General features: G+C 43.6%; 1 protein-coding gene across 1 annotated transcript in view; it reads right to left on the minus strand.

Annotated features, from left to right (window-relative positions):
• LOC310771716 (two pore channel protein 2-like) overlaps positions 1-21,943 on the minus strand; it is a gene marked incomplete at its 5' end in the record, with an annotated part of 32,842 nt that overhangs the window by 5,266 nt on the left and 5,633 nt on the right. The window contains 20 exon segments of the mRNA XM_083631932.1: positions 156-232; positions 737-808; positions 2,406-2,483; positions 2,485-2,500; positions 2,755-2,795; positions 2,997-3,125; positions 5,263-5,322; positions 5,411-5,530; positions 6,025-6,114; positions 7,605-7,686; positions 8,195-8,286; positions 9,196-9,260; positions 10,699-10,764; positions 10,888-10,987; positions 11,244-11,316; positions 15,406-15,512; positions 15,668-15,784; positions 17,253-17,430; positions 19,001-19,077; positions 19,765-19,820. Of these exon segments, the coding sequence (XP_083488058.1) occupies positions 156-232; positions 737-808; positions 2,406-2,483; positions 2,485-2,500; positions 2,755-2,795; positions 2,997-3,125; positions 5,263-5,322; positions 5,411-5,530; positions 6,025-6,114; positions 7,605-7,686; positions 8,195-8,286; positions 9,196-9,260; positions 10,699-10,764; positions 10,888-10,987; positions 11,244-11,316; positions 15,406-15,512; positions 15,668-15,784; positions 17,253-17,430; positions 19,001-19,077; positions 19,765-19,820 (1,696 nt within the window).

Here is a 21,943-nt window from a genome sequence, read left to right on the forward strand (position 1 = left end):
GTTCACTATATCACTATACCTCATGTGTGTTCACTATATCACTATACCTCATGTGTGTTCACTATCACTATACCTCATGTGTTCACTATATCACTATACCTCATGTGTGTTCACTATATCACTATACCTCATGTGTGTTCACTATATCACTATACCTCATGTGTGTTGATGGTGGTGTAATTGCTCCCTCAAATAGCCAGATCCCAATCACAGCATACACATAGTACACCACCTACAGAGAGAGGAGGGATCTGCTGTTAGGAAAGTACAGTAGCAGGTTCACTCCAAAATGCTACACTTTGATTTAAAAAAATAATAATTTTGTTTTTCTCCTTGAATGCATCACCCATATCAATGAATATTACAAATACGTGTCTGTGATGGAAGTCATTGTCAGGAATATTCCTTTTTATCATCACTATATTATTTTTTTATTATTAATATATTTATATTAAGGCACTTTTGCAAGTGTGGACACATTTCTGTATGTTTGCTCCTCTAAATCTAAATCAAAGCTCTTAATATTGCGAATACTTTGAATAAAATGCAATATTTTACAGTAAAGAGCAGCTATGTGTTCAAATAGTAGATGTCTCACTTTGGAATGAAACTCTTGAATGAATGAATTAATAAATGAATGTATGTTTCTAATTCTAAATAAAACATGACCAAACATGGCACACCAACTGTATGGCCGTATGCTGATGTGGACAGTGTGTGTGATGACGTCACTCACCACCAGCACTCCGGCAAAGGCGCGGAGGTTTTTCACCAGGTCCAGCAGCGTACTGGCGACTAGAGACATGAGCTGGAGAAACAAAATGAGGTATGCATCAGGGCCCAGACACACCAGACTGCCATCTAAGAACTAGCATGCGTCGCCTGTGTCGGGGGCTGAAAAGTTGCATTAAGAACACACCGCAATAGAGAGCCGCAGGGATGAGTCCGGAAATCATCGATGCTAACACTCCTGGTTCTTCACTGTTTTCGCCTATGGGAGTTTTGAATGGGTTTTTGGCGCGATGCTTCTAATAATCTCTCTGGGCAACGCTGGCTTAATCAAACGCGAACCAGTGTTTAGTAATATCATCTTCACACATGAAGACCACTTTTATGAGTTTTGAAGCTTTTACGTGCCGTTAAAAGGGCGGCTAGCTAGCAAACGGCTAAATGAGACTACACTGTTGAGTCGATGGGGATATATACGTCAATAACGTCACCACTTCAAAGGACGAACACGGAAATTCTCTTTCCCTCACCTGGTTCAGCCCGTTCAGCCCGGGGTAATCAGTGCACACATCCAACAACAGTCCAGGTTGAGCGCTGACGTGACGTGGAAGCCTATGCGACAGTGTGTAGTTCTGGATTAGCTTAGCTCGAGCTTTTTACTTCTAGGGCTCGCATTTACGCTACAAAACTCATGAAAGTGGTCCTCATCTGTGAAGATTATCCGACTGAACTCTGGTTCGCGTTTCATTAAGCCAGCGTTGCCCAGAGAGATTATTAGAAGTATCGCGGCAAAAACCCGTTCAAAAATTTCATAGACAGAAACAGTGAAGAACCAGGAAGTCCGGGACTTCCGCGTTCTGACTACAAAAATACGTCATCCCTGCAGCTCTTTATAGACGACAACTAGCACGTACGTTGTGTGCCTGCGTGAGACCTAGTAGTACTGCACATATACAAACCGTTGTTATGATACATCGTTGTGAAAATGTGTATTGGAATGATCAGATACAGTAGGGATGACGTTGAAAAGTGAGAAGAACGTTTTGTGCGTGCTGTGACGGTTTAGTAATATAGCTACTTCTAATCCAGAATATCTCTGATAAAAAGAGTCGCAGATGGCGCTGACGTTGTCAGCGTTTGCCTGGTCTTTTGCTTGTGGAGGAAAAACGGAAGAGGCGGAGCTAGAAAAATATGGAGAAAGCGCACGAAACGAAACGGGCGATATCATACAGCGACAGGCTCCAGGGGCTTTGCTGAAGGCCAGCTGACCGGCCAATCGGAGCGATCTCTCTCACTGACGATTTAACAGGCTGAGCGGGATGACTAGGGCAAACGGTGCGGGACACACCGCAAAAACTACTGTAGGGCCACAGTCGCTCACTGACGGCCCGACATTGACCGATGGCCGACTGTTGGCCCACGTGTCTGGAGCTTAACACACATAGGGACACAAAATGACACGATCTTATTTGTGATGAGGTCGTTGAGTGTCAGCGCAGCTTGAGCTTTGGACACGCAGCCATGTCCTGTACCTTGTCCTGTACCATGTCCTGTACCTTGTCCTGTACCATGTCCTGTACCTTGTCCTGTACCATGTCCTGTACCATGTCCTGTACCATGTCCTGTACCATGTTCTGTACCTTGTCCTGTACCTTGTCCTGTAGCATGTCCTGTACCTTGATATCCAGGATGATGCGCAGGAAGCGGAAGACGATGAGCATGTTGACCAGGCGAACCATCTCCCACAGAGACAGACTGAGTTGTTGGGTCCCTGTTGTGGTGCGTGCACACACACACACACACACACACACACACATGCACGTGCACACATGTACGTACGTACACACACGCAAACACACACGTAGGTAGGCACGCACACACACACACACACACGCACGCACGCACGCGCACACACACACACACACACACACACACACACACACACACACACACACACACAGTGTCAAGTCAGGTGTGCAATCATAATATGTAAACATTTATGAAGGGAGTAAAATAGAAACCTACAATGGAAGTCTGTAGGTGGCCAATATGGTGATCTGCAGGGCCTAAATGGGGGAAATAAATGCAATGAGTGAAATTGAAATTGAATTTATTTGCATTAAAGGAATATGAAAAGTTTTTGGTAGAGTTAACAGAGACACATGGATGATTTTGGGCCAATCCCCCCAAAACTGTGTATTCCTTTAAGAACTGAGTCAAGTTAACGCGACAGTTCCATAGGTATTCAGCAGGTGCAGCCACGTTACCGTGAGCAGGATGGTGAGGAGGCCGTCAAAGATGTTGTTCCTGTAGGACAGGTAGCCTCTCCAGCCTAAGGCAAAGATCTTCAGACACATCTCCGACAGGTAGTAGATGATGAAGCAACAGTTGATCACCTGGCAGCCAATGGGGGACAGTGGTCAGTTTAGGCCGGGCTCATTCACATTCACTTCAACTCATTTGTGAAGCAGATTGTCTTAACACATTGACTGCCAGCCTTTTTTCAATGCTGTCGGTAGGTTCTGCCAGGGGGGTTTTTGAGGATTCTAGGCTCATTTTACAACAGCCGAGGATTCTTTTCTGTTAATACTTCGTGAACACCAATCATCTCAAAATAACTAATAGAATGTGTGCTTTCTCTGTCTAAAAGAGTTAGTTTGTAGAGTTAGTAGTTATGTAAGCATTAGCAGTTGAATACAGCATGGTTTCAGCGTGAGAAAAATTATTCAGAGATAAACGGCTTTTTGTGAAATTCGATAGAACAGTCACTTTAACCATTCATTTTTGGCATCAGTAAGACCTAAACAATAGTTTTGAACAGTAATTTCCTCCATAACAGCAGGAAACTCCCCTCTGCTCAACTCCTCCCTCCGTGGGCGTTCTTCTTGGCTGCAGCGCCATGTCACAAGCACTTTCCTACCTGTGCAAATGCACTTTCTCATACTCTCGACCTCTCAAATAAATTTCTGAATAGAAATTAAATTACTCTAAATTAGAGCGAAAAAGAAACAAAAAAGAATGGGTTGAAAATCCCATTCTAAAAGCCTTTTATGGCTGTTTCCAATTTGGTGCTATTTTGCAAGGCAAAATGGCCTGCTGCACCACAAGCTTGTCACAGTCTCACTGCCCCGCTGCCGCTGTGCGGCTGTGCCTGGCCGCTCCCCGAGGAAGCCCGGCTGGACTCGCCCGCCTCCCGGAGCCCTGGCCGAGAGCTCCGATGAAGCCCCTGCGACTCTGGTCATATTTACGCTGCGTGCCTCAAAGTGTGCTCCATCCGCAATCCACCATGCAAGTTTGCAATCCCCCACAGCCAGGACCCAGGCGAAAGCGAAAGCGTTTTCGCCCCATCCATTTTCATGATAATGGCTTCCATGCTGCTGTCTTGGCTTGCTTGGCTCTCAATAGTCTGAGCACCGTCTCCACTCAGTGGGTCGGCGGAATGGATTGCACACGCCCGGCGGCTATAACACTATAATAGGAGATGCAAAAGGGCCAGATCAACGATCCACCGTCAAAAAAAAAAAATCGATTTTTTTTTACGTGTAAACACGTCGTTGGCAGTCAACAGCTGGATATTGAAAACGTGTTAACACGTCGTTGGCAGTGAATGTGTTAAGAATGAGCAAAAACAAACGGAGAATATATTTTCCGAAAACAGGTTCTTCTCTCCAATCTGTAAAGGTGTTGAGATTACAGACGCACTAATTAATCACTGTTTGAATTTAAGCTATATAGATCTGACAACACAGACACACACACACACACACACACACACACACACACACACACACACACACACACACACACACACACACACACACACACACACACAGTGACAGAGTTGTGATTATTGTGATTAAGCTGAAATCGGCACAGAGGATTGGATTGCAGCACAGAAGCACACGCGGCGTTAATCAGTTAGTGGCCGTTCACACTATACGCCGAAGCAACGCCGAAGCCACGCCGAAGCCACACGCTGAAGCCACGCCGAAGCCACACGCTGAAGCCACGCAGTTTCATTCCGGCGTCCTTGTTAACAGGTGAGAGCGTTCACACCGGCCGCGCGCCACGCCGAAGCAACGCCAAAGCCACACGCTGAAGCCACGCAGTTTCATTCCGGCGTCCTTGTTAACAGGTGAGAGCGTTCACACCGGCCGCACGCCACGGCGAAGCAACGCCGAAGCCGCGCTGGAGCGATCGTTCAGGATTCAGTCCAGCTTGAAGCTGCCAGACATGAAGTCAATGGGAGTTGTTGTGGGCGGGGTTCAAGGCGCGCCGAGGAGGCACTGTGTGAGAGGAAAAGAGAAGGCTTCTCGTGTGAACGGTTAGGTGTCAGTTCAGCCTGTGCCTGCTTCACGCTTCAGCTCTACTTACGTTCGGCGTCCTGTGTATACAAGGGTGGGCCGTGTAACAAGGGCTTAGACCGGCACCCTGAGTCAAGGCAGCAGAGCATGTGAGCTGAGTGTTCATCATTAACCAACTTCAAAACGTCCACATGACAAAAAAAACACAAAGAACACAACAGCTGCTAACCTCCATGTTGTAGTCGTTTCTCTCGGCAATGGACTTGTCAGCGTTCAACACCAGGACGGTCTGAAACACACGCAAAGGAAACATTATAGGGTATGTTAGTCAGCTTGGTCTGTGTGTGTGTGTGTGTGTGTGTGTGTGTGTAACTTACGCCTATGCAGATGACGTTGGCCAGTGCCACCGCGTTGCCGACTATAGTGAAATAGTAGTGACTGAAGACCATCTGGAGCTTCTGCAGGACTGGAGAGTTGTACTGGGGCAAGGGAGGGTGCTGTGGACACACGCACACACACACACACACGCGCGCACACACACACACACGCGCACGCACACACACACACACACACACACACACACACACACACACACACACACACACACACACACACACACACACACACACACACACACAGAGATTCAGTGGCATATATTACAGATCTCGAATTAGAGTAAATCTTGAGGTTTTTTTATTTATTGAGGGCAAAACAGACGCGTTTCAGCCTTAAGCCATCATCAGTGTACATCAGAACATGTATGTACACTTATGTACGCTGATGATGGCTTAAGGCTGAAACGCGTCTGTTTTGCCCTTAATAAATAAAAAAACCTCAAGATTGACTCTAATTCGAGTGCTGTTGCCTACCTCTGTTTCTGTGATCTCCCTGCAACCTGCACCGATTGAGCTGCCTAAGACCTGGAGCTGTGCGAGCTATTCCCTTGCTGTATATTACAGATCGCAAAGTGAAATGAAATGTTAAATTGTACCTCTTTCATGCGATCTTTATCCAGCTCGTCAAACAGCTTCCTGAAGTCGTCTCGGTCCATGTAGCCCACGGTGGAGTACGGCTGCACCACCTGGAGGTGTGGGGAGGCACAAGAAAAACATAATTGACTGATTAAATGAACAAACCTAGGTGATACGTCATATCTGCAGCAGGTCGTTAAAAGATTTTAATACATCTTAAAATAATTAAATTATTATTGAAATTGAAGGTCTTAAGAAGAAAAGTAAAAAAAAACATATGAATGCCTTAAAAACGTATTACCATGTAAGTACAGGTTTCCTTGTGTGGCCTGTGCTGTACAATACTGTACTGTATGTATCTTATCTTCTTTACAAAACATAATTTGATGTCATGTCCCATAACAATCCATTTCCTGCTATGCTTTTTCTTATCCTGAACATTTATAAATTAGTTTCACAGCTTTCATTTCAAGCAGGCCCCCCCCCCCATTAGTTTCCTTATGTGGGTTTTATATTTGGTCGTGAATTCCACGTAGTCTAAAAAGGTCTTTAAAAGTCAATTCAATTAGTCTCTCTCACACCTGTACCTGCAGGGGTGTTCTTCTCTCTCAGACCTGCACCTCATTCAGTGAAATACCCCTTTCAGACCGAGGTCCAACAAGGCTTATTCCCAGGTTGATTTTGTGTTTGAAAGGACAAGGGTTGATTTCAGTGTGAACGCCACCGCCCAGGTTGCTAAGAACCGGGGCGGGACAAAAGGCTAGCAGCAAGGTTAGCGTTAGCTGCAAACCGTTGCAAGAGCCTTGAGACACACACACACACCTTTCACCGCACAGTGAAGCGCTGCATTTAGGACGCGTTGTGACAGCGAAACAATATGGCGGGCTGTCCTTTTCCAGCCTGACTTACCGTAATTGGATTGAATTGATTGGATTAACCCCGTGTTGACTGACTTGGTGTGAACTGACAAAAGAAGGGTTGAATGTGGGTAAAAGCACCCCTGGTCATTGGTGTGAAAGTAGCAGTGTTGGGCAAGTTACTTTCAAAATGTAATATACTACATATTACTAGTTACTTGCATTTGAAAGTAATAAGTTACTTTACAATATTACTTTCTGTGTAGAGTAACTCGTTACTTATTACACTACTTTTGCATTACTTTCATCAAAACAACAGCAGCAGCAGAATGACATCGCCGCCCCTGAACACCCCGAAAAATAATTTCAACCACCTTGAAGTCAGTGTAAACAATCCAAAATTCTAAATGTTATTCTTTTCCTTTGTTATTGTCATCTATAGTGGTTATTTGCATAAAAACACATAGTTTGATTAGGAAATGATTGTTCCTTTTTTAAATATGTGCTTTAATTTAATAAAATGTAACTCAATTTGTAACTTGAGTTACTTGACAAAGTAACTGGTATAATATTACCGAAATCCTATAAGTAATAAGTTACTGAGTTACTGCTAAAAGTAATATATTACATGTAATATGTTACTTTTGTAATGAGTTACCCCCAACACTGGAAAGTGGTATAAGTCGCAGTGTGTATGCAGCCCTGCCCACTCCCCCTGCTGGACAGTGTGATATAGCTGTAACCTTGATGATGGCCGCTCTGTAGTAGCTCTTCATGTGGACCCTGGACATCACCTCCAGCACCGCATCCACACGCACACGCTCTCTGATCAGACACACACACACACACACACACACACACACACACACACACACACACACACACACACACACACACGTTTGGTTCATATCAGCTGGTAGTAACAATCACCTACACCACTCGTGTTTGGTTCATATTCTGACCTTCAGCATGTCAGCTGCGTAACAGGGAGCAGCTTGCCACCAAATTGTGTTACCATTTGTTGCTATATATGGTTTTATCTTGTGACTATACGAGTGCTCCTGACTGAACTCCATTTCTATGTTACTGTTTATTCCATCAGACTGTAATGACATTATGTTAATTACTTTCGCTACAGCATTCATTAGAGCTGCACTAAGCAGAAGTAACTGTTTAAAATTCATACTCTCCAGTTTCTGGACCAGTGTGAGAAAGTCTCTTTCCAAAATCTCCTGGTTGCAACTGACAATGCCACATACCGCTAATGTAAGAACTTGTGAAAATGTGATAAAATAGCCTTCTAATTAGTCAAATCTGCGTGCGTGTGTCTTACATAGCAGCACGGCCTGTCCCCTGGCAGCTGAGGACCTGGAAAGCAGCTCTGATTCCCAGCCGCCTCCTGATGATGGACGTCTGGACTGACATCTGCATCAACACGCAGGGACAGACGGGTTAGATCAGCTGTTTTATGTCCAAAATCAAAAAGACATATTGTCCCTCTTACCTGTATATTACCTGTAGTGCTATTTATCCATCTAGAATAGATCTTACCTGTAGTGCTATTTATCCATCTAGAATAGATGGTTTTGGTGTGAGTTGGCGAGTTTTGGAGATATCGGCCATAGAGATGTCTGCCTTCTCTCCAATACAATGGAACTGGGTGGCACTCGGCTTGTGGTGCTCAAAGCGCCCCCAAAAATTACTTTTGAAAAACGTAACAATAATGCCTCTCCAGAAATCATTCCCCGGTTACTCAAGATAAGCCACAGACCTTTTTGTGAGCACTTTCATCAGGGAAATATTTTCTTTAGTCCGATATTTCCAAAACTCACCCCAATTGATCTCGATGGATAAATAGCACTACAGTTAAGAGGAGAGATATGTATTTTTGATTTGGGGGTGAACTGTCCCTTTAATTCATGGAGGAGGTGTAAGGTCGCGACATTCGTGGGAATGTGTGTAACTGTGTAAACTAGCGTGGGGCTAGCAACCCCACCCCAGAAGAACCCACTTGCTACAGAAAATGCAATAGGAGCCTGTTGGCTTTGTGTGGCTGCGGCCCTATGCTCCACTTAGGAGCCTACAGGGGGGGGGAGGAGGAGGAGGAGGAGGAGGAGGAAGAGGAAGAGGAAGAGGAAGAGGAAGAGGAAGAAGAGGAAGAAGAAGAAGAAGAAGAAGAAGAAGAAGAAGAAGAAGAAGAAGAAGAAGAAGAAGAAGAAGAAGCAGTAGCCTCAACTCTCCCTGGATAATTAAAGCATCACAAAAAGCTGGGATTGAAGATGTGATGTTCCTTCAACAGCATGATCTCCTCTGGATGGAAGATGTGGGACTCACCAGTAAATATCCCCTGAACTGGTTGTAGATGATGGCCGTCAGTAAGTTCATCAAGAAATACGTTCCTGGAGAAGAAGAAGCAGAAGAAATTCCCTTTTATACACAACACTGTAAACCCTATTGTATTCAACATGTCCTCATACTGAAACAACAGAATGAGTCGGTTTACAATGACTCCCAAAACGACCGATGAGAGAAACGGTGCGTGCAGGTCATACGCCTCACGTGGGACATGGTTAATTTGAAGCATGTCACGTCGGTTAACGGTTACTTTTTTAAGCAACGAAAACAACCTGGTTAAGGTTCAAAACAGACTTCAGGAGGGTCTCTTGTGACAAGGAAGTTGAAAGACAAGGAAGTTACCGCTCCACCCATCCCACCCCTTCACCCTCATGTGTCAGCGAGCTATTTCAATAGACTGTTGTTACGGTCGCCGCTACTTCCTGGTTACAGCTCCCGACTCTGGCGTATGCACTGCACGCATGCACTTACTCACCCCACCACTAGAGGTTGCATTCGTAAACATTGATTGTTTTAACCAGCTTGAACTGTGCAATATCTGACTTATAGCCTTGTTTACAATCTAGTGTGGTTTACATATACTTTGTCTGTACATAGATATACAATTAGTATTATTATTATTTTCTCCTATACACATGTTTATAACGGTCACTCTACATCACACTTACTGTATATAATGTAAATAGCAGTTAACTTGCTTTATGTACCTTTGATCGCTGTCCTTGTTTGTGGTTTTAGCTTGTATGCATATATTTTCTTTTCCCCTTGTAAGTACATTGAGAGCAACGTATTCACCTTATGTAGCCACACCCATTTGACCCGGTTGTGTGGCCGCGTCAAAACTTCCGGCTAAAAATAAAATAAAATAAAATGGCTGGCTGCTCCAATATCAGCAGTAACTCTGAATTAACTAATAATTTAGCCAATTGTATGTAACATACCAAATAAAAGCAAACGGCAATGTCTAAGAATGCAACGCCATGTAACTGGCTCATTAAGTCTCGCATTCCAGGGAATTACGTTAACGTCTGCGGGTCTTATGGACGTAAGTGGCTCGAGCGCTCGGAGGAGAGAAAACTATCTGAAGCTTTCTTTGTTGGAGTCCAGGTATGTTTTACAAGAAAGTGCTCGTCATTGTCGACGATAACGTTATCTGACCTGGCTAACAGTGGATACTCGCTTGCTTGCTGTGTACCGAGCTCAAAGTAGTAGGCTACGTTCTTTATTTTACCCCCTGCACTGTCCGCTCCAAAAACAACTCTCTTATTTTGCGCCGTGACCGCCGGAAGTGTTAACAGGACCCGGAAGAATTTGGCCCACTGTAAGGTCTGAACATAAGGTGAATCCCGGAGTCAAATTCCTTGTATGTCTACATACTTGGCCAATAAAGCGGATTCTGATTCTGATTGAAAATCGACCAATGCGGTCGTCTTCCTTGTGATGATGACGGTGACGATGTACACAATAATGATCAATGCTTACCAATCACACTGAAGGTGATGAAGAAGATGGAGTAGGCCCTGTTTAAGGAGTAGGCAGGGATCATCACTGTAACAGGACAAAACAGACGGCTTTAAGACCGTGGTTCAGTTCTGAAGCAGCACAGAATATCAAACAGTTCCAATTTAAGCGCTAGGTGTTTGGATCATCTGAGCGCTGGAGCAGCGGTACCGTCTGGGTTGTTGGCCGTGGTGAGCAGCACCAGCAGAGAGGTGAGGGAGCGAGGCAGGTCTTTGAAGTACAGCTCCCACTCCCCGTTCTTCTTCGGATCCTGGAGGCCACAGAGAGGACGAGAAGAAGATGGACGGAGATGGAGATAATCATTTGAGACGTTGAAAAGGAATTATTGAATTAGTTTATGGCCCCCTTATCACAAGCATTTCTCAAAGGGCTTCACATAAGCGTCATCACAGTCACAATGCTACATGATATATCGACACACAACCTAAGTTACATAGATCATACATCATATACTATACATTTGACTAGCGTGGTGGTGTGGGCGTGGTCAGATCAGGTGAGCTCACCTCCGTCTTAACAAACAGCAGCATGCCGATCATGGTGAAGAGGCAGAGGTGCACCGCCAGCAGCAAGATCACGCTGCAGATACACACACACACGCATGCACACACACTAGGGGTGCACCGATCACGTTTTTTGCCACCGATCACCGATTGCCGATCACCTATGAGAAATATCTGCCCAACCGATCATCGACCGATCACCGATTACCGATTACCGATCACCGATATATATATACGCCCTGGGGTGTCCGTAAAAACACGAGGCAGGAGACAGATGGGAGTTCAACCGTTTAGTTGTCAGTTCTCTTCAGTACAGTACAGCAGTATAGGCTCTTTACAGCATTATGACAGGAATAGTAGGATTGTGTGTGGTCTGGAAAAAGGAGGCAATAAAATATACAAACAGGTCAGTAACCAAGCTTGCTGTTATATAGGCCAATTATAGTGATAATTAACAACTAATAATATATAAATGATAATTAGGTAAACTGTAAGTCAGTTACTCTTAAACACCAGTCTTGAACCATGACTAAAGCCAAAGAGCTCCCACTCATAGAACCGGGGTTATGCACAATAACCGTCATACATTGGGATCCGCATCGAACGAACATCAAAACGACCCGCCCATCGAGGCCGAGTTACAGTGTTATAATTAGCAGCACTATGAGTGCGATCTACATAATGGTGACAGGGTTACATGACGGGAGAAACAACAGAATCACAAGCTACACACCAGCTAAACTCCATCTGAGTAGTGGCATTAATTAGCGCAACAGACAATCAAACGGCAAATGCACGCAACAAACGTTATTGCAATGATTGCAGGTAGATCGATCTAAAACCAAAAGGGAATGCAATACAGGAATATTAACATAATAATGACTTACTGGTTGGTCATATACGCACACATGGAAGAAGGGGATTAGAACATGTTCAACTGATGTTCAAAGAAAGGAAGAAAGTCCGTCTGAACGGAGCGCACATCCACATACTCAGCCGCACACTTTCGCTTCCTTCAAAGTGCCCGCGGGAACATCAATGCTTGCGTGGAAATTGTCTGTGTGTGCGCGTGCACTACCCCGACTACCACCGTGTCAATCTGGGACTTTAATACACACGGACTTAACAGCATGCAAATGCCTCGGTAGGCGGGAGGACTGGAGGTAACTTCTCTCTGCTGAGGCTGCTCTAATCACCAGCTGATTTGTGTGATTCAAAGACGCAAGGGGTGTGTTGACAGTCTGGTGCAGTGTGTGCATGGAGGTGAGTACACTGATGAAAGCAAAGCGTGTGCTTTGCAACACAATGATATAAACGTTAGAGCACAATATGAAAGTTAAACGATAGACATTGAAGACATGAAAATGGGCTGCCTCATGTTTCTCACGTGCAGCATGATCGGCTATGCGATCGGCAACATTAAAGGAATATCGGAAACAGCAGATCACATATTTGAGGTCCAAATCGGCCCCTAACACACACGCATGCACGCACACACACACACACACACACACACACACACACACAAGCACGCACAAACACACACGCACGCACAAACACACACGCACAAACACACACGCATGCACGCACAAACACACACACACACACGCACGCACAAACACGTACACGCATGCACACACAGAAAAGGTTGAGGTTGATTCAGGGTAGAACGAACAACAGGTCAGGCTATGCAGTGAAGCCAGAGTATATCATTATGTGTCTTGTTGGGTCAGGCTATGCAGTGAAGCCAGAGTATCTCATTATGTGTCTTGTTGGGTCAGGCTATGCAGTGAAGCCAGAGTATCTCATTATGTGTCTTGTTGGGTCAGGCTATGCAGTGAAGCCAGAGTACATCATTATGTGTCTTGTTGGGTCAGGCTATGCATTGAAGCCAGAGTATATCATTATGTGTCTCGTTGGGTCAGGCTATGCAGTGAAGCCAGAGTATCTCATTATGTGTCTTGTTGGGTCAGGCTATGCAGTGAAGCCAGAGTACATCATTATGTGTCTTGTTGGGTCAGGCTATGCAGTGAAGCCAGAGTATATCATTATGTGTCTCGTTGGGTCAGGCTATGGGGAAGTGAGAATGCTCTCAACTCAAGTAGATGCTTGGTTTTTCACTTGACGAGTGGTAAAATGTGATTTAAACCGACTGTAGTAAGAAGTTCGGCGGTCTGCATTTTTTGTATTTAGTTCCTTTAGGTTCACACACTGTTCTGTCAAATTATAAGCCAATCAGGTCTGCAAAACAAAAGTCACATGACTCAGAAGTAACTCGATCATTGGACAGAGTTTTAGTGACCTGTCATTCTGCCAGGTTAGAGATTTTGCCAGTGGAGGGGAGGGATTCAAAACAAACCTGTAACTTTAGCTACATGTAGGCATAATGGACTAGTCTGTGCGCATAATGGACTAGTCTGTGCGCATAATGGACTAGTCTGTGCGCATAATGGACTAGTCTGTGCGCATAATGGACTAGTCTGTGCGCATAATGGACTAGTCTGTGCGCATAATGGACTAGTCTGTGCGCATAATGGACTAGTCTGTGCTGTGTTGCTCTTCTTCGTTGGTGTTCACACAAATTAAGAACACATACTGTATGAGCATCTGTCCAGACTTCATTGTTATGCAAGGCTTTCCAGGTATGGGGAAATGCTGGCTGTCAGCTGTTTCCTGATACCAGTAAAGCCTGCCTTAAGGCTGGCTCACACTACAGGATTTTCGGGCCGATTTATGCCCGATTCACCCCTCCCGAGAATCGGAGGAGAAATCTGGCCTGGCAGCTTGCCAAGCTTGGTCGGGCCCGACGTTCGGCACCGATTATCTTGTAGTGTGAGCTGTTTGCAGATCCAATCTTAAGCCTCCCGATCTGCTCAAAGCCTCATCGGGGCCGTCCCGATCATATCAAACATGTTTGATATTTAGGACTGAAAATCTGCGCGAATACATCATTCTGCTGCTGCGCGAGACTCCCGTCGTTAATTGACGCGGCTCATTTGATGCGCTGCACTGCAGGCATTATAGGCTACCAAATACCAACAGCACAGAACCACGAGTATTTGGGGGAAAATGTCACTCATTTATATCACAATGAATGACCAATGAATAAAAAGTTGTTATATCGTAGTTTTGAGCCCCTGCCAGTCAGAGGCTGTAATCTACCTGTCTATCAGCCAGGCAGTGTGGGGGGAAAAGGCATTGCTGCTGCGGGAAGCAATCCAGTCTATCCAAACTTTTGCCGATCTCATGACATGCAGCAGGGAAATATATGTTGGTAGGCCATGTGTTTGTGTTCTCACTTGTACAGACAATAGAGTCGCGTTGTTTACACGCATGCTAACTACCGTGAGATTCATTTGTTTGGCGAGACGGGCATGAAAATGAGGAAACGAGAGAGAGAGGTGAGGTGGGGGCGGAGCGCTTTGGTCACTGCTGGAACCCCAAAAACGAAACAGGTTCGTATGGCCGGGCATCAAGGTGATTATCCTGCCGATAATCTTAATAATATCCTGTAGTGCGTGGTGCGCCACATTTACAAATCTTGTAGTGTGTGCATGTTTGAGATTCTAGGGAAGATAATCTGGGAAGATTCTCCTGTAGTGCGTGTCACAGCCAGATTTCAAAATCGGCTAAGATTGTCAGAATCCTGTAGTCTGAGCCCAGCTTTAGGCGTTGGTGTCGTTGTATGTTGTCACTCCTAACACATTACACAGAGACGCATTTTCAGGCGTCTTGGTGCCGTGAACTGAAGGAGGAAATGCTCCAGATTTTGCATTAAAAAACTGCACTGAAAATGTTATCAACCTAGTATTATCAACTCCATTTGAATTAATATGAACTTTTTTTTTTTAATCTTTTCAAAAGTACAGACTCTAGAAAATGAGTTTTGGAAGCCAGACATCTGAGCAGCAGCAGGTTATTTTGTGATATGAGACAGTAAAAGCATGTGTGTGTGTGTGTGTGTGTGCGTGCGTGCGTGTGCGTGTGTGTGCGTGTGTGTGTGTGTGTGTGTGTGTGCGTGCGTGTGTGTGTGTGTGTGTGTGTGTGCGTGCGTGCGTGCGTGCGTGTGTGTGTGCGTGTGTGCGTGCGTGTGTGTGTGTGCGTGTGTGCGTGCGTGTGTGTGCGTGTGTGTGTGCGTGCGTGCGTGTGTGTGCGTGTCAGATACCTGGCGATCTCAGGCAGTGTCCTCTTGATGCACTTCAGCGTCTTCTTCATCAGGGAGGAGTTTTGCAGGAGGAAGAATGGCCGGATGAGTCTCCGCACTCTCACTTTCTGATCGGTACAATTGAGAGGTCACAGTTTCATACATTTTAGGATCAACTTTAGGAATGGACTCCATATTTTATAATTGCTCTTAACTTATTTGATGTATTTCATCCTCTCTCATGCTTTATGTTCACGGTGTCCCGCATCACACACAGCCTCACCTCGTCACACACCATGCTGACGGATAACACCCAGTCCATGACGGAGGCCGAGATGACGACAGTGTAGCCGATCAGCCACTTGTTCTTCCTGAACTCCTCCCAGCCAATCAGATAGCTCTGAGGACAAACACAGATGCGGTGAGGTTCTAGTTCAAAATAGAGAAACAATTAGGACTACACAATAATGACCTGTGCCAAGTTGCATAGTCTTAATTCATCTGATAGGTTGGTCTGAGGAGGAAGCTATACCTTCACCCTTGAGTGCTGCCCAGTACAGTTTGATAATGGTGGCCAGTGGTCGGGCATGGATGAAGTATCAGTGTACTTTGCTCAGAGTTGGCGAGGAAGGGGCCACTATTTCTTAGGCAGAGGTGAACAGCAACTGATAATGCATTAAGCCCAGCAATGTCCTACTTGCACTGTTTTAGTACTGTAAATACCACTGTTTTAGTACTGTAAATACCACTGTTTTAGCACTGTAAATACCACTGTTTTAGTACTGTAAATAGGAATACACAGAAAGTGTTTGTAGGCTCCGGAAACTTTCACTTCCATCAAGACAGGCAGGAAACATGGCAGGCAATCCATCAAAGTTATCAGTTTGAACTTCGAGGTAATACAAATCTAAGTATATTCAAATCTACAATCAACTCTACTTAAGAGGAGGGGGCAATATCTACTATAGTTTGTTCATGGTTCATTCAAAAGTAAATTTTTTAACAACAGTTGACCGTACGATCGCTAACGTAACCAGTTAAACCAGTTAACCAGACACCCAGCTAAACAGGTGGAACGCTTCCAAGTTGAAGCAACAAGAAGATGTCATGCTGGTTTTATATGTCTTCTGAAATCATGTGACCGTGGCATAATATCATTTGATACCAACATTTAGAAAACTGCTATTGAGCGTTGACTGAAAGTGTTGGTCAAAGTGATACATTATTAAATGTAAGTCACCAAACTATCAGCTCAGACGGAACACTTGTCCTGAATGTGTGTTTAAAAAAAAATAGCGTTCACATAGAGAGGCAAAGTGACCGCCTACTTCCTGCTTCAGCACTGTACCAGGGATTTTCCTCCGCCATTTATTTTCCCATAGACATTTCGTAAAATGCTTATAAAAAATGTTTTACTTGTTCAAACCAAACGGTTCAGATCTATTTAGAAACTGGAGAGACCACATAACATTTCACTCGGACCAAAACGTAAAAGAATTGCCGATTTAAAGAAAATATTCTTTCGATGTAGTTTTTTTAAGTTTTGGTCAGAGTGAAACGTTCTATGGTCTCTCCCAACTCTAAATATAGCTGAACCATTTGGCTTGACGAAGTAAAACTATTTTTATAAGCATTTTTTCAAAATGTCTATGGGGAAATAAATGGCGGATGAAAATCTCTGGTACAGTGCTGAAGCAGGAAGTAGGCGGTCACTTTGCCTCTCTATAAAGTTCTGCCAATCGATCCTTGCTCTCCACAAGAGCAAATTTAGACTGACTGAAGCAAAGGTCTGGCAGGTGAAAGGGAATTGGATCTGGAGGCCCACCTTGGCAGCGAGGTCGAGGGAGAAGATGAGGAGGCAGACTAACCTTGACAGCGAGGTCGAGGGAGAAGATGAGGAGGCAGACTATCTCGATGCTCTCCGTGAGGCCACAGGGAGGCTGCCAGCGCGGCGCCACCAGCCGCAGGTCCGAGGACAACGACATGGACGACGGCCGCTCCACGAACGCCAGCGCCAACACCACCGCTATGGTCAGACCCAGGCCCCTGGGGACAGTGGGCGGGGAGACAGCGATGGGATGGACATCGGAACATACCGTATTCTTTCTGAGTGACACTCAACTTGATGCGGAAACTAGTCAAAGAGCAGGTTTAGATTTGACTTGCACACATTAACTGCTGGTTATGTGTAAATACGGTCTTTAATGCAAATGAAAAAGTTTTAATGGGGTTGATATCATTCTTCAAAGTTAGTTTAACCTTCTCCTTCTTTTTAAGACTTCACAACTTCATGAATGGTCAATTATGTTAGTAATTGGGAGTAGTATTGTAAATTGAGGCATGAGGAATGCGAGATTCGTTCTCAACTGCAGGATGTGTTCCATTAAGGACATGATTAAATATCCTACAATCAGCAAATAACTATCATAAATCATTTGTGATTTACAGTATATACTAAAGACACAGCTGCGGTACTTTCAATGTGCACGCAAGCACGCACGCACGCACACACACACACACACACACACACACACACACACACACACACACACACACACACACACACACACACAGCGTTATTCAGATAGAACTCAAGCATAAGTGACTTCAAAAAGGATTATGGTAAAGATTACAGGGGATTTAAAAGACAAATCTTCGTACACTGTTATACTGCATTAACAGTCTGTAATGTTATATCTACTGTATTATACTTTGATGTTCATGTGCATTCTAGCAGTAACTGTGACCACTTACCCTCAACCTGCCTCATAACCAGTGTTGGGTGTAACTCATTACAAAAGTAACATATTACATGTAATATATTACTTTTAGCAGTAACTCAGTAATATAACTTATTACTTATAGGATTTCAGTAATATTATACCAGTTACTTTGTCAAGTAACTCAAGTTACAAATTGAGTTACATTTGATTAAATCAAAGCACATATTTAAAAAAGACACAATCATTTCCTAATCAAACTGTGTGTTTTTATGCAAATAACCACTATAGATGACAATAAGAAAGGAAAATAATAACATTTAGAATTTTGGACTGTTTACATTGATTTCAAGGTGGTTGAAATTATTTTTCAGGATGGTTCCGGGGCGGCGATGTCATTCTGCTGCTGCTGTTATTTTGGTGAAAGTAATGCAAAAGTAGTGTAATAGGTAATGAGTTACTCTACACAGAAAGTAATATTGTAAAGTAACTTATTACTTTCAAATGAAAGTAACTAGTAATATGTAGTATATTACATTTTGAAAGTAACTTGCCCAACACTGCTCATAACTACTTCAGTTAGTGATATCCTACATTTCCCAGAATGCATTTCGACAACCCCCAGGGAAGGGGCGTGAACGTGTTGCAGTCTTGGAATTCCAATGGGTGGGGAGTTTACTGTACTCAGCAGCTGGTGTAGTAAAACATATATTATGGTCATTTTGTGATATGGGGCAGGAAAAATCAGACTTATTTCACTTTTAAACCCAGTACAATTTAATAAACAACACCACCCCTGCCTCCTGGCCGCCTGAGCAGTTGTTAGAAATTGTGAACCACGGCACAGAGAAGCTAGAGGCTAACAGAGAGAAATGAGTAGAATGACTGCAACTTACCACTGGAATATCTTTGAGTAGTACCACCGATACAGACGCAGCGATCTGGCATCGACCCGGTGGTTGATCGACCGATACTGTACAAGTTCAACAAAAAACAGCACAGAGTACAAGTCTGTTTAGATATTATGATTATGATTGTTATGATCGGCACCGTATATATTTGACCCATTGACGTGCCTAACCCCAGTCAAAACATTATATTATGTCATGTGTGCAGTGTTGGGGGTAACTCATTACAAAAGTAACATATTACATGTAATATATTACTTTTAGCAGTAACTCAGTAATATAACTTATTACCAATAGGATTGCAGTAATTTATACCAGTTACTTTGTCAAGTAACACAAGTTACAAATTGAGTTACTTTTTTTTTTATATATATATATCAAAGCACATATTTAAATAAAGATATAATAATTTCCTCATCAAATTGTGTGGTTTTTATGCAAATAACCACTTAGATGACAATAACAAAGGAAAACAATAACATTTAGAATTTTGTACAGTTTACACCGACTTCAAGATGGTTGAAATTATTTTTCAGCATGTTTCCGAGGCGGGGATGTCATTCTGCTACTGCTGTTATTTTGGTGAAAGTAATGCAAAAGTAGAGTAATAAATAAGTCTACACAGACAGTAATATTGTAAAGTATAACATATTACTTTCAAATGAAAGTAACTACGGTAGTAATATGTAGTATCTTACATTTTGAAAGTAACTTGCCCAACACTGCATGTGTGCGTCTGGTCATGCCTTTACCTGTATGGCATCTTCAATGAATATGACCGCTTGCTGGATGTAGAGGGACTCGTCATCTGTGAGAAACAGTTTGAGAAGCATGACCATCTCCAACATCACCAACAAATACTGTCAGACAAACAGTCCAGGCCAGAGCTGCTGCAGCGCGGAGATGTTTGTCCCTAGAACTGGTTGGATCAGGACCTGAGAAGATCAAGTTTCTTGGGGCTATTTAGGAGAGCTTAAAGACAAGCCGGGGTCTAAACTACAGCTACAAAATAAATAAATAAACATCTGGAAGGGTTGAAGTCCACTCAACTCCAAGGGAAAGCAAAGCTACTCTTATGAATAAAGAACTATACTCATATAATCAAAATGAATAGAATACTATGCTAACATCACAGGAAACTTGAAAGCTTCAAAATATCATCGAGCATAATGGAGTAAAGCAAATATACATAAGAAATACCATACTATAAGGCTACCATAAGCTCATTATTAAGTACCATGGACAAAATACAAGTCCCTATATTGTGGGAATATTATAATGTACTATAACACAAGTGGCCACTGAATGGCTTGTTGTTTTAAGCATAAAACCAATATAATGTGATACTTCATTGATATTGGTAGTTAAATAAGCTCTATAATAATTTTTATATATAATATAAAAATATTACTCTCCCCTCCCTCCACAGAGAGCTCAGAGAGTCAGAGTCTGGAGCTGGCTGGGATTCAGTGTGTTGCTCAAGGGCACTTCAGTAAGGGAGTGTTGTCAACATGGGGATTTGAACCCTTGTCTTTTCAAGTCTCTCTAAGCACACATATACAATGTCTGCTGATTAACCAATCCCTATAGAAGGCTTAAAATCAAATGTATAGCACAGTTCATACAACAGTGTAGCCCAAAGCACTTTAGAAGAAGGAGCTTAGGAGCCTACAGCGAGGAGGACAGTGGTGTAGTCCCAATGTAACGCGTGGGAACGGCGTTCCCATACTTCTCCAAGGGGTGTTTTGTGTGTGTCAGTGTGTGTGCATGTCGAGCCAATAAAACGAGTGAAACTTGACAACGTTGTCATTCGTCCTATATTTAAGGTGGCCTGAATTATTCACACAGCATCAACTCGCAGCTTGAAGAGAGAAGGAAACATTCCACCTTAACTATATTTAAGGTGGGCTGAATGATTCACACAGCATCAACTCACGGCTTGAAGAGAGAAGGAAACATTCCACCTTAACTATATTTAAGGTGGCCTGAATTATTCACACAGCATCAACTCGCAGCTTGAAGAGAGAAGGAAACATTCCACCTTAACTATATTTAAGGTGGGCTGAATTATTCACACAGCATCAACTCGCGGCTTGAAGAGAGAAGGAAACATTCCACCTTAACTATATTTAAGGTGGGCTGAATTATTCACACAGCATCAACTCGTGGCTTGAAGGAAAAGGAAACATTCCACCTTAACTAGCTACAGCGCGGGGGAAACCTCAGTTTAATAAAAGCTATACTGAAACATACTGGCTTTTTCAGCATCAAAATATTTTTTTTTCCACCAGTACCTCACTATAACAAGTAAAGATGAAAAAGGCAGCCAAACATCCTTTAATTTTTCGGACCAGCTGCTAAAAAGGTACGTTTACAAGCATGAAGAAACAATGTTAAAAGCGTGTTTCTTTTCAACGCGGTTGAATCAAAAGTTAGCGTTAATCACCCCATTGCAATTTGCATCGCCAGATGCCAGTTGTGCAACTTGTGTGATCGCTGGTTGAGAGATTGTTTAGCTGTTTGTGTTGATAACTGAGTCTGCTCTGCTGTGCCCATATACATATTTTAGTTTCAGAGCTGCAAATGTCACGGGCTTCTGCAGTGTTTATAGAGGACACAAGTTAGTCGTGTGTCAGTGACAGTGGTTTGCAGCACTTGAGGAATCCGTGAGTTTGCTCATTTAATTCGTTGATATAAGCGATTGCCCCCCGAACGATTAATTAATGAATAGGCTGCGTGAACGTTAGCGTGTGTGCGTGCGGGGGGGGGGGGGCGCTTTGTTGGGACCTGTGCGTGTGCAGGTGTTCCCCATATAGGTGCGTTCCGCCACTTCTCTAGATAGCACTACACCTCTGACACACACACACACACACACACACACACACACAGAGAAAGAAAATTCAACATTATGTATTAAGAGCTGACCTGGGG

The sequence above is a fragment of the Poromitra crassiceps genome (assembly GCF_964638095.1).
Source record: "Poromitra crassiceps genome assembly, chromosome: 2".
NCBI classification, from domain to species: Eukaryota; Metazoa; Chordata; class Actinopteri; order Beryciformes; family Melamphaidae; genus Poromitra; species Poromitra crassiceps.